The sequence below is a fragment of the Fukomys damarensis genome, unplaced genomic scaffold, assembly GCF_012274545.1.
Source record: "Fukomys damarensis isolate Sample0158 unplaced genomic scaffold, DMR_v1.0_HiC HiC_scaffold_13, whole genome shotgun sequence".
In the NCBI taxonomy this organism is placed as follows: Eukaryota; Metazoa; Chordata; class Mammalia; order Rodentia; family Bathyergidae; genus Fukomys; species Fukomys damarensis.
The window spans coordinates 10,239,245-10,249,169 of NW_022900925.1; the positions used below are offsets into that span (position 1 = coordinate 10,239,245).

The following is a 9,925-nucleotide window of genomic DNA, read 5'->3' on the forward strand; positions in this document are numbered from 1 at the left end:
AAAACAAGGAAAGAGGAAAACTGAATCAGAGCCAAAGTAAGAAAGTTTCCGAGAGGTGTGAGGAGGTTGGAGGAGAGGTAGATTGGGAGAAAATGGTAAGAAAGGGGGGAGTCCATGATGTAGAAGATAGGAAAATGAAAAGATATATTAACAGTGTTATTGGGCTCCATGGGACTGAAGACTGGGGACAATGGAAGACTGAAAGGGAAGCTACAAAGTGGAAAAAGCAGGAAGGGGTGATGATCAAAAGGAGGAAGAACAAATGCTTGAAAGAGCTATTGGGAGGAAGGATGGGGCAAAAGCTTGGGAGAAGTGAGAAGGTGAAGCGGAAGTCTAAGGGTGGGATTGAGGGCCATCTTGGAGAGCCACACATTAGTGAGAACAGAGTAGTAAGGGAATGGAAGAGGGCACACAGAGAGACCGGCCCAGGCTCAGAGGAGGGCAAGAAACAAGTGTGTGGCTGAGGAGGAGGTAACCCCACCTTCTGCTGGCTCTCCTTAGAGGTTTCTTCCCTTACTAGAAGGAGCCTTGATGTTGAAGGGGCCCGTGAGAGGCCCAGCCATTAAGTTATTTTGGGGGTTGGAATGGGGTTAGCAGGAAGGTGGGGTTATTGGGGAGCAATGCCCAGAAGCCTGATGGAACATCTCCCCAGAGGGCAGTGGCAGTGAAGGCCAAGGGTGCTGGGGAGGTGTCTCTGGGAGTGGTAACTCCAAGCAGGAAGAAGAGATTCTCCGCGATTGGACCAAGGCCCTTGAAGGTGGGATCAGCTAGGTAGGAGAAGAAAAAGTATTAGAGGAGAGGGTGGAGGCGAAAGTAGGGCTGAACAAACAGCACTCGGGGAGGAAACTGGCGGCGGGTCCAGGGCAGCACCGAGTCTTTCTCGGAGAGTCCTCCAGCTATGGTTCCGCAGCGTCCCAGGCGCACCTATGGGGAAGAAGGGAATGGGCAACCTGGTGCCAAAGGGAAGGCCAGACACCAACGGCTGACTGGGAGCTAGAAACTGCCCAGAGGCCACCACTTGTTCTCCAGTGGCTGTTAAAGCCGGGCAAGTGAAAGAGGCGTGACCCTGGTACTCAGGTTTCTTCCTCTTCACCTGGACACGGAGGGGTGGGGGCCAGGACTTCCGGTTCAGGTGAGTGTCCCTTCAGTGACGTCAGGTCATCCTCGGCTGCCTCTGCGGTCCCGCCCTCCCTCCAGCGTTCCGGTGTCCCTGGGGCGCGTCCCCGACTCCCTACATATATACGCAGGTGCGCCGCACCTGTCCACCCGCACCTGGCGGCTCACCGCCCAGCATCTACCCCCGCGAGCCACAGCCTCTTGCTAACAGGCCAGGACACCTCTGAGGACTGCGCCCAGGCAGGGCCACGAACCACCTGGCCTTCGGGGACGGCTTTTGTCTAGAACCAGTAGTTCGGGCGCAGCCTGTCTGCTGTGAAACCGTCACTCCACCAGAGGGGTCGATTTGTCTTTACTTGAAGTGACAGGAAGATTCGCAATCACTCAGCAAAAAACTTTGTTGTCTCTTTGGAGGACGTAAAACTTCACCTCACCTTGTTTTTTGTGGGGCTTCCTCCCACATTTTGTTTTACTGTAGGGTCGCTCACTCGGGGTCCCGTCTTTTCTGAGGGCGGAAATGGCCAACTCGGGCCTGCAGCTGCTGGGCTTTTCCCTGGCAATGCTGGGCTGGGTGGCCCTGGTGGCGAGCACTGCCATCCCGCAGTGGCAGATGAGCTCGTACGCGGGCGACAACATCATCACGGCCCAGGCCATGTACAAGGGGCTATGGATGGAGTGCGTCACGCAGAGCACCGGCTTGATGACCTGCAAAATGTACGAGTCGGTGCTCGCCCTGCCGGGTAAGGAGACTGGATCGACGGGGCGAACGCGCCCACAGCCCAAGTGGAGGGCTGGGGCGTGGCAGAGGCCCCGCGGCCCGGCGCTCAGGGTTACCAGGGAGCGGGAGGAAGAAGCAGCCGTCTAGTCCGGAGGGCAGTAGGGCTGGGCCGAGCTCCTCGGGTTCTGGAGGTCGTCTGTGGGCCGGCACCCATGCCCTCCGTGCCCCCCTTCCGTCCTGGTCACTCTTCGTCTCAGACCCGGGTCGTCCCTTCTATCGCCCTGAGCAGCCCACGGCCTCGGCCTTCCCTCGCTCTTTACTACAAAAGGGGCACCGGGCGCAGGCCGAGCGAAGGGCAGAGGTTCTATGTGGGTTGTCAGAAGTGGGCCGCCGCCTGCGGCCTCTAATCTTATCTGTCGATTAGCCGAAGCCACAAACCCCGTGGCTTGGATAGTGGGTCAGGCTGGGCCACTCTACAGTGTGGCGATGGGCGACGGGGAGCCGCGGTTATGGCGGCCACCTGCACTTCTTTTGCTACCCCGTTTCACCCTTCCCCCTATCCAGAGCAGTTTCATCGAAACCCTGGCGCCCCAGGCGGGTTCTTGAGAGGGCGGGGCCAGAGCGGGAAGGCGACCCAGTCGCCTGGGGGCGGGAACCTGCGGCTCAGGCAGATCTTGGGACACTGAAGGAGCCTCAGGCTCTAAGGGAAGTCTGGAGCCACCGGAACATCCATCAATGACAGCCACCCTTCTCCTTTGCAGCGACAATACAAGCCACTCGAGCCCTAATGGTGGTGTCCCTGGTCCTGGGCTTCCTAGCCATACTTGCGGCCACTGTGGGTATGAAGTGCACCCGCTGTGGGGGAGATGACAAAGTGAAAAAGGCCTGTATAGCCATGTCTGGAGGCATCGTTTTCATCGTGGCAGGTGAGTGACACCAGGGCTCTCTTGCCCATCCAGGAAGGTGGGTAACGTGTTGGTGCTCACAGTACTGGAACCCTTATTCTCTCACCAGGTCTTGCCTCCTTGGTAGCATGTGCCTGGTGTACTCATCAGATTGTCACAGACTTTTATAACCCTTATACCCCTGTGAATGCTAAGTAAGTCTGGGAGATAAAGGTGATCTGGGGTCCTGGGTTAGGGAGGACGGCAAAGGCAGGCCAGGGTTCTGAATCCTGATCCCTTCTCTCCACAGGTACGAGTTTGGTTCTGCCATCTTTATTGGCTGGGCAGGTTCTGCTCTGGCATTGCTGGGAGGCGCACTGCTCTCCTGCTCCTGTCCTGTACGTGAGAGCAAAGCTTCCTACCGTGCTCCCCAGTCCTACCCTAAGTCTGCCTCTGCCAAGGAGTATGTGTGAAATGGGGCTCCCAAGCTCCAGCCTGATAGGCTGCAGGTGTGCCCAGATGCCCTCTAGAATCTGGGGTAGAGGGCTCAGCCTATGCGCAGGGTGTGGGACAAAGGCCTCCTGTTCAATCTATCCCTGTACACCATGTATAGTTTGGGGGGGCAAAAGGGAGGGTATGCTTTTTTGTACAGTAATAAAAAATATTTTGGAAAATAGGCTTTTTCTTCTCAACCTCTGCTTTTCCTGCCCAAATCATAACAGGGGACATGACACCTAAAGTGCATCTACTTCAGTTAAAAAGCAAAATAAAAAAACCTCCACTTTTAGAGCACCAGTGATGTAGTAGGCTGTCGCAGCCCATTTCATTGTTAGGCCCAATACCTCAACTCTGGACTCTTTGACTCAGGTGCTCCCTGCCTCCCAATTGTTTAGTTATGAGAGCTTCTGTATTAATTATAATTAAAAATACTTTATTGAGAGTTCCTCTTCTCTTGCCTTATCCTATGCCCTCTCCATGACTTGTAGGCAGAGACTCCATAGACAAAGGAGTAAAGGCAGGGCAGGGACAGGGTTAAGGCCAATGCAAACTTAAGGGTGGTTCTGGGTCCTCTTCCCCCTCCCACTATAGTTGTTAAATTTGACTATCAAACATCCAAGTCATCATCTGGATCTTCTGGGTCCAGGTCGTCGTAAACATCTGGCTCATACAAGATGTGGCTGGAAGCCTGCATTGGCTCAGAGCGCAGCAGAGCCTGTTGTCTGAGGAGGGAAAAAAAGGTGCTGGTGAGGGTGGGTAACCACTCAGGTCTAGACACTTTCTTCCAGGTGACTCTGACTGTCATTCTCAGCCAAACTCCTAAGCCTCAGTGTCTATTTCCTGGTTAAAGTCCCTGTCTCTGACTTCCATTATTTGTCAGGACTGAAGCACCACCCACCCAGGCACAGGTGCTCTTATTCTGGGCTAACAACACTCTTTTAAGATCTTAGCAGCTTGAGGGCAAAGATTCTGCTGTAGTCTTGCTTCACCTACCCACACACTGGGCACAGAGCAGCAGTCTTTGCCACACCCATATAGCTTCCTGTCCTAGTACTGCTTTCTGGAGAAAGGCCACCTCCCCAGGTTCTGGTCTGGCTCAGCCCGGGCTCAAATTACACTGGAACAACCAGGGAGCTTTATCCCATGGCTCTAGTGAAGAGAGAAGACAGGAGGGCCCTCTACCATTGTGGGAGGTATGGTTAGTAGGGAACCACTCCCTGGGTTTGTCTCTAGAAGTGGACTTCAGCCCCTATACTGTCTGAGAGGTTAATCAATAACCTGTCATCACCCACCTCTCTGGCCTAGATGCTGGGCTCTACTCAATGGATTCAGGCTAAGCCCCAACCTTACTTTTCAGAGCTGAACTGGAAGGGCAGAGTCAGGCTATCTCTGGTTTCTCTTTCTTTCTTGGACAGGCGAAGGTTAAAGGTCAAATGAGTTGTGGGATCCACCTGCAGGTACAAAGGATGCTGCTACTTGGACCCATCCATGGAATCTGACCCCACCCTAACCTCTGTAGTTTTTATTCTCCTTTCGTCAGACCCCCAAGTTCTCTTGTTCTGGCCTTGGCACTCTTAAAATACCGGCAATGTGTGAGAATCTGGATGGGGCTGAGACTTCAGGGGTGGCCCTTCTTGGAGATCCAGGCTGAAGTCAGGAAGGATAGAAAACCACTGAGTCTGGGGAGAAGAAAGAAGAGTTAGAACTATTTGCTCATCTTACTGAACAAACCAGAGAATACAGAATCTCAAGTCCCCAGTCTCCAATCATCTAAACTGGCTGCTTACAACTTCTGCCCTCAATTTCTAACATCTCTTTTTAAGTTTTCCCTGTGGACTTGCTCCTTCTTCCCTTAATAACCATCTCATTTTAAATAACCTTTTTTCAACTTTCTGGAAAATAGTATCTTTCATTGGTTAAGTTCACAAACTTTTAATCAAGCAATCCTGAGTCCAAATTCTGACTATGCCACTTGTCACTTATGCTTTATAACTTTGGGTAAGTGATTTAAACTTCCCTGGATTTACCAGTCTACAAAACAAAGATGATAAAATGTTTACCTCACAGAGTAGCTGTGATGATCAAATGAGGTAAACAACAGAAAACATAGGCAGAGTGGCTGGAGGGTAGGGGACATAGTTCAGTGGTAAAGGAACATGCACAGCAAGCATAAGGCCCTGTGTTCAATCCTTGGCATGAAAATAAGGAACAGAAAGCTACAGGGAAGTATGAAGTTATATGGAATATTGTTTTTCTTCCCATCATGTCACCAATTTCTCTAGTCTCTACCTTCCTTATTGCTTTTCCTAACCTGATGAGTTGGGCGATGTCGGGGCTTCCGGTAGAGGATATGGGCTGAGGCCTTGCCCACTGTGCCACCCAGGGTCACTTCGATCTGAGCAAGATTGCTCAGTGCTCCAAGGGGACCTGGGCCATGGAGCTCTTCATGCAGGAGACCCAGCACATTCACTGAGGAACCATCACCTGGAGAGGGACAGGAAAATGAAGCACACAAAAGACAGCAGGGGGAGTCAGGGATTTAGCTGTGGTTCTGTCACCTGCCTTGCAAGCACAAGGTCTCAAGTTTGATCCCTGATACAAAAAAAAAAAAAAAAAAGAGCAGGGAACCTTCAGAGTGGAGGCCTGGGAGAAAATAGTGAAGAAAAGGATGGAGTGACTGCATTCCATTCTAACTCTGCCATGGTCCTGTTTGGCTAATTTCACTGCTCTGCTCTGAGTCTCTTCCTACCTACACCTTAATACACTTCCTTACTCTAAAGCAAATCTGCTCCTTACAACCTTCAGGATGGAACACATTAACTTTCCAGTCTCATCTCACACACTCAACTACTTGCAGTTTTGGAAACATGCCAAGATCTCAGTACCTCCTTTCTTACCCCCACTTCTGGGAACATTAACAATGTCTCTTTTTTGTTTTTTTGAGACAGGATTTTGCTCTGTAATTCAAGATAGCTTTGATCTCAGTCTGGTCTCGAACTTGTAGGGATCTTCCTGCCTCAGCCTCCTGAGTGCTGGGGTTACAGGTCTGTGCCACCATACTTAGGCAAAGACCCGCACTGCTGGACCAAACAATATGGCAATTTCAAATGATTCATCCCAATGTTATATCTTGCCTTTTTTGAGACAGGATTTTGCTCTGTAATTCAAGATAGCTTTGATCTCAGTCTGGTCTCGAACTTGTAGGGATCTTCCTGCCTCAGCCTCCTGAGTGCTGGGGTTACAGGTCTGTGCCACCATACTTAGGCAAAGACCCGCACTGCTGGACCAAACAATATGGCAATTTCAAATGATTCATCCCAATGTTATATCTTGCCCCTCACCACATTTTTGCAGGGAAACTAGCACCCTGAGATCAGGCACTTTCATACAAAGCTTGACATATCTAACTCCAAAACCCATAGGGCACTTCCGGGCTAGTCCCAGTGCCCATCTGGATAAGCCTGGCTGACTTGTTGCTATTCCTTCCTTAAGGTACCCTGTACATGTCCCTGTATCATCACTACTCTTATCAGACTACCGTGTAACTACCTACTTGTCTGTGTCATTTATGAGACTTTGAACTCCGGAAGGCAAGGACATACCACAAAGTTAGTCTTTATTTTTCTGTTATCTAGAATTGTACCTGACATGTTGTGTCTATTAATATTTGTTAAATGGATGAAAGGAATTAATAAAAAAGGTTGAAGAGGGCTGGGGATTGAGCTCAGTGGCACTGTGTCTGCCTCGTAAGCACAAGGTCCTGAGTTTGATCCCCAGTACCAAAAAAAAAAAGGAGCAAATATATTGGGCCAGGGATATAGCTCAGTGGTGCCACATATGCCTGGCAAATACAAGGTCCTGAGTTTGATCCCTGGTACCAAAAAAAAAAAAACGTTGAAGAATTTGAATAAGGTTGGATTAAAGACCCTTGATGTTTCTTCTTAAGATAGAAAGGAAAAAGGAGCCATTCTTTGTCAGGAAGAGAAATATGAGGGAAAGCCAGGGTCTCACCACAGCAGGAACCTTGATGATGTAGAGTATGGAGGGTCTGGCAGACTGTGGAACAGGGAAAATGAAGCAATAGCCAGCTGAGTGAATCAAGAGCAATGGTGATAGGCCTCGGATCTGTCATCCTGCACATGGCTCTCAGTGCACCCAGGGGTCCCCCAGGAAAAGCCTCCCCAGTGTTTGACCAATTAAGAGGGTCCCTGAAGAGGTCATGGTAAACCACTCTGCAAAGAGAAAATAAGGAAGATAGTATTACACTTTCTCTCAACCTCACACTTAACTCTCTATTCTTTGGAGCTGTTTTTTCAATTTTTCCTGGTACTCTAAACATAAACAAAACCTAATTACTAAGATAAATGTTTGAAAATAGTCATTAATGTCCAAAAGCCTAAATAGTAAGCTTGACTATTACTACTTGTCCAAGGTCAACTAATTTGACATCTGTTCTAAACTCTTCATCTGTACTACCTTTGCCTTAAGTCATGATTCTGTTCCTTGTACCATTATCCTCTAAGACTCACTAGGGGCTGGACCAAGTCTGTCTCATTACTGCTGTCTCCAGCACCCAGCACATCTGACTTATAATTGGTACCCAGACTGTATACATCTTCCTTGTGAACATGGACTCCTGCAAAGGTCTTCCTACCTGATCTTCCTGTCTCCATGCTGCCACCTTTCAATACATCATCCATACTGGTCACTGACTGGATTAGTATTTTTAACAAGTTTTATGTTAGCAATTCTCCCAAATTTTCAAGTAACTCCTCACTGCCTTTTGGATAACATCTCCACTCCTTTTCACACTCTGTAAGACTTTTTACAGCCAAGTACCTTTTTATCTTCATGACCTCAGGTACCTCAGGAAGCTCTTCCACCTCCCATTAACAGGTATTATTTATCATATTCTCCCAATTTTGCATGTGCCATTTTTTCTACCTCTGGGAAAACCCCCTCAGTAGTTTGTTGATCCAAATGTAGAATCCATGACTGATTAAAGCACCACCAGATTCTGGACAATTCAAAAGGCAGAGTATATTTAATCTTATCCTCTAGTATGAGGTTTTGTACTAAATTGCACTGTCTGCCACTTATCACTATTACATTGCTTTGTTTTGTTTGTTTTGGTACCAGGGATTGAACTCAGGACCCTGTGCTTGCAAAGCAGGTAGCGGCAGCACTGAGCTAAAACCCTGACCCTAATCACTATTACAATCTTAAATTCTAGGATCTCTGCTTTTTATCGCCCAAACTGTCACTGCTTTTCATCATTTTTCTTTCTTTCACCACCTGTTTTTACCACATCTACAGACCAGGAGCGGTGGCACAAGCCTGTAATCACAACATTCGGGAGGAGGTGGTAGGAAGATTGCCGTGAGTTCGAGGCCAACCTGGGCTACATAGTGAATCCGAGGCCTTCCTGAATTACATAGCAAGACTCTGCCCCTAGGAAAACAAAACACATCTATTTCTTGAATGAATAAATGCCTGCCACTGCATACTATAGATTCTCTGCTTGTTGCTGTAAATGAGGTCAGTTAGTAACAGAGGGCTTGCATCTAATGGATCTCCCCATTTGTACTCACCGGTTGTTGATATCGGAGTTAAAACCTTCTCGAAACTCTTCCTCGCTGACTTCACAGCCCAGGACGTGGACCTGCTCCCCACTTAGGCAGAGATAGGAGGAAAAGTCAGAGTAGGACAAGGCTCCCTTCCCAGGGGAGGACGGGAGCCTCAGCCAGATACTCACCGAAGTGTAGATTTCTTAATAAGCGCCTTCAAGAGGTTGCGCCCCTCCCATTCTACGGAATCTGGGGAAAGCAGGAACGAGCCCTGAAGTTGCCGTCTTCACGAACCGGTCGCAGTTTCTACCCCAAGTCTGTGACCTGCAGCCTCTCCTCCCTACTTCCGGCCTCTGGACTCGGCCCAGAACCCTCGGTGCCTGAGTCTCTTACCCCGAAGAAGAACCAATCCGCCAAGGGCCAACAGCGACTCCAGCATCTCCGACTGTTGTTCCCCGCCCACTCAAGGCGCCCTCTGATGGCGTCAGGGCCCCGCCCCCTCCAGTGAACGGAGCTGGGCACTCAGGATTCCTCCCACGATTAACAGCGGGCAAAGTCTGGAATGCGAAGTGATCTGTTCAGTATTTCCAGAGGGTGTCTCGCGGAAGAACTCCTCTAGATTCTTGGAGCACGCAACAACAGCTCACGTTTCACTCCGAAGGGCCAAAAGAGCCGTTGGGACTGTTCTCTGGAAGTGAGGGGGCGACCCACGACCCCCCCACCCCAGCAGCGCGGTCAGATCCTTGGGTCAACTGACGTCATCTTGACCCGCCCACATCCTGGCTTCGCCCCAGGCCCCGCCCCGCGGCTACCTTGGGCGCGTGCGCGATACTGCAACCTTATCCGCGTGCTCTCGGTTTTCCTTATTCCTACCCCCATAAGACCCAACAGAGGGAACCTTAGTCCTGGTTAAGCAAATATACGTCATTGGCGGAAGTAGTGTCAGAGGGGAAGCGGAGGGGGAAGAGAGGCGGAGGGAGATCGCTGGGTAAAATGGCGCCTATCAGAGTAGGCAATCCAGCGGCAGAGGCTGCAGCCCCGCTCCCCAGCGGCTAAGGGACCTCTGACCTCGGGGAGGGGGAGGCCACTCCGGCCCAGAGCTCCGCGCTCTTCGGCTCCCCCTCCCCCTCCTCCCCTACTCC

The 9,925-nt window shown here is 50.3% G+C and overlaps 2 protein-coding genes across 4 annotated transcripts; one reads left to right on the forward strand and one right to left on the reverse strand.

Annotated features, from left to right (window-relative positions):
• The first annotated feature begins 1,186 nt into the window (after nt 1-1,186).
• Nucleotides 1,187-3,610, forward strand: Cldn7 (claudin 7). Its single transcript, XM_010614819.2, has 4 exons — nt 1,187-1,856; nt 2,596-2,760; nt 2,849-2,933; nt 3,029-3,610. The coding sequence occupies exons 1-4, from the start codon at nt 1,634-1,636 to the stop codon at nt 3,189-3,191; spliced, it is 636 nt and encodes a 211-aa protein (XP_010613121.1). The 5' UTR covers nt 1,187-1,633; the 3' UTR covers nt 3,192-3,610.
• Nucleotides 3,611-3,639: 29 nt separating this feature from the next.
• Elp5 (elongator acetyltransferase complex subunit 5) lies at nt 3,640-9,919 on the reverse strand. 3 transcript variants are annotated; one of them, XM_010614818.2, is made up of 9 exons: nt 9,596-9,919; nt 9,177-9,340; nt 8,972-9,032; nt 8,808-8,888; nt 7,228-7,448; nt 5,528-5,700; nt 4,800-4,895; nt 4,567-4,667; nt 3,640-3,938 (listed from the first exon to the last, which is right to left on the reverse strand). In XM_010614818.2, exons 2-9 carry the CDS (start codon nt 9,220-9,222, stop codon nt 3,824-3,826), a joined length of 894 nt encoding a protein of 297 aa, XP_010613120.1. In that variant the 5' UTR covers nt 9,223-9,340; nt 9,596-9,919; the 3' UTR covers nt 3,640-3,823. The 3 variants fall into 3 exon arrangements, 2 of the variants coding, with proteins under 2 accessions (XP_010613120.1, XP_010613119.1); XM_010614817.3 differs by lacking the exon at nt 9,596-9,919 and having other exon boundaries at nt 9,177-9,555; XR_004516945.1 differs by lacking the exon at nt 9,596-9,919 and having other exon boundaries at nt 3,870-3,938; nt 4,509-4,667; nt 9,177-9,556.
• Nucleotides 9,920-9,925: the final 6 nt, after the last annotated feature.

Bases quoted from the DNA above. Each gene is read 5' to 3' on its own strand.
- Elp5 (XM_010614818.2), bottom strand. From the start codon at position 9,222: ATGCTGGAGTCGCTGTTGGCCCTTGGCGGATTGGTTCTTCTTCGGG. The intron at 9,033-9,176 runs GTAAGAGACTCA...TGCTTTCCCCAG, and splicing joins CGGATTGGTTCTTCTTCGGG to ATTCCGTAGAATGGGAGGGG. The intron at 3,939-4,566 runs GTAAGGTTGGGG...TTCCCTCCTCAG, and splicing joins TTCCAGTTCAGCTCTGAAAA to ACAACAGGCTCTGCTGCGCT.
- Cldn7 (XM_010614819.2), top strand. From the start codon at position 1,634: ATGGCCAACTCGGGCCTGCAGCTGCTGGGCTTTTCCCTGGCAATGCTG. The intron at 1,857-2,595 runs GTAAGGAGACTG...TCTCCTTTGCAG, and splicing joins GTCGGTGCTCGCCCTGCCGG to CGACAATACAAGCCACTCGA. The intron at 2,934-3,028 runs GTAAGTCTGGGA...TTCTCTCCACAG, and splicing joins TATACCCCTGTGAATGCTAA to GTACGAGTTTGGTTCTGCCA.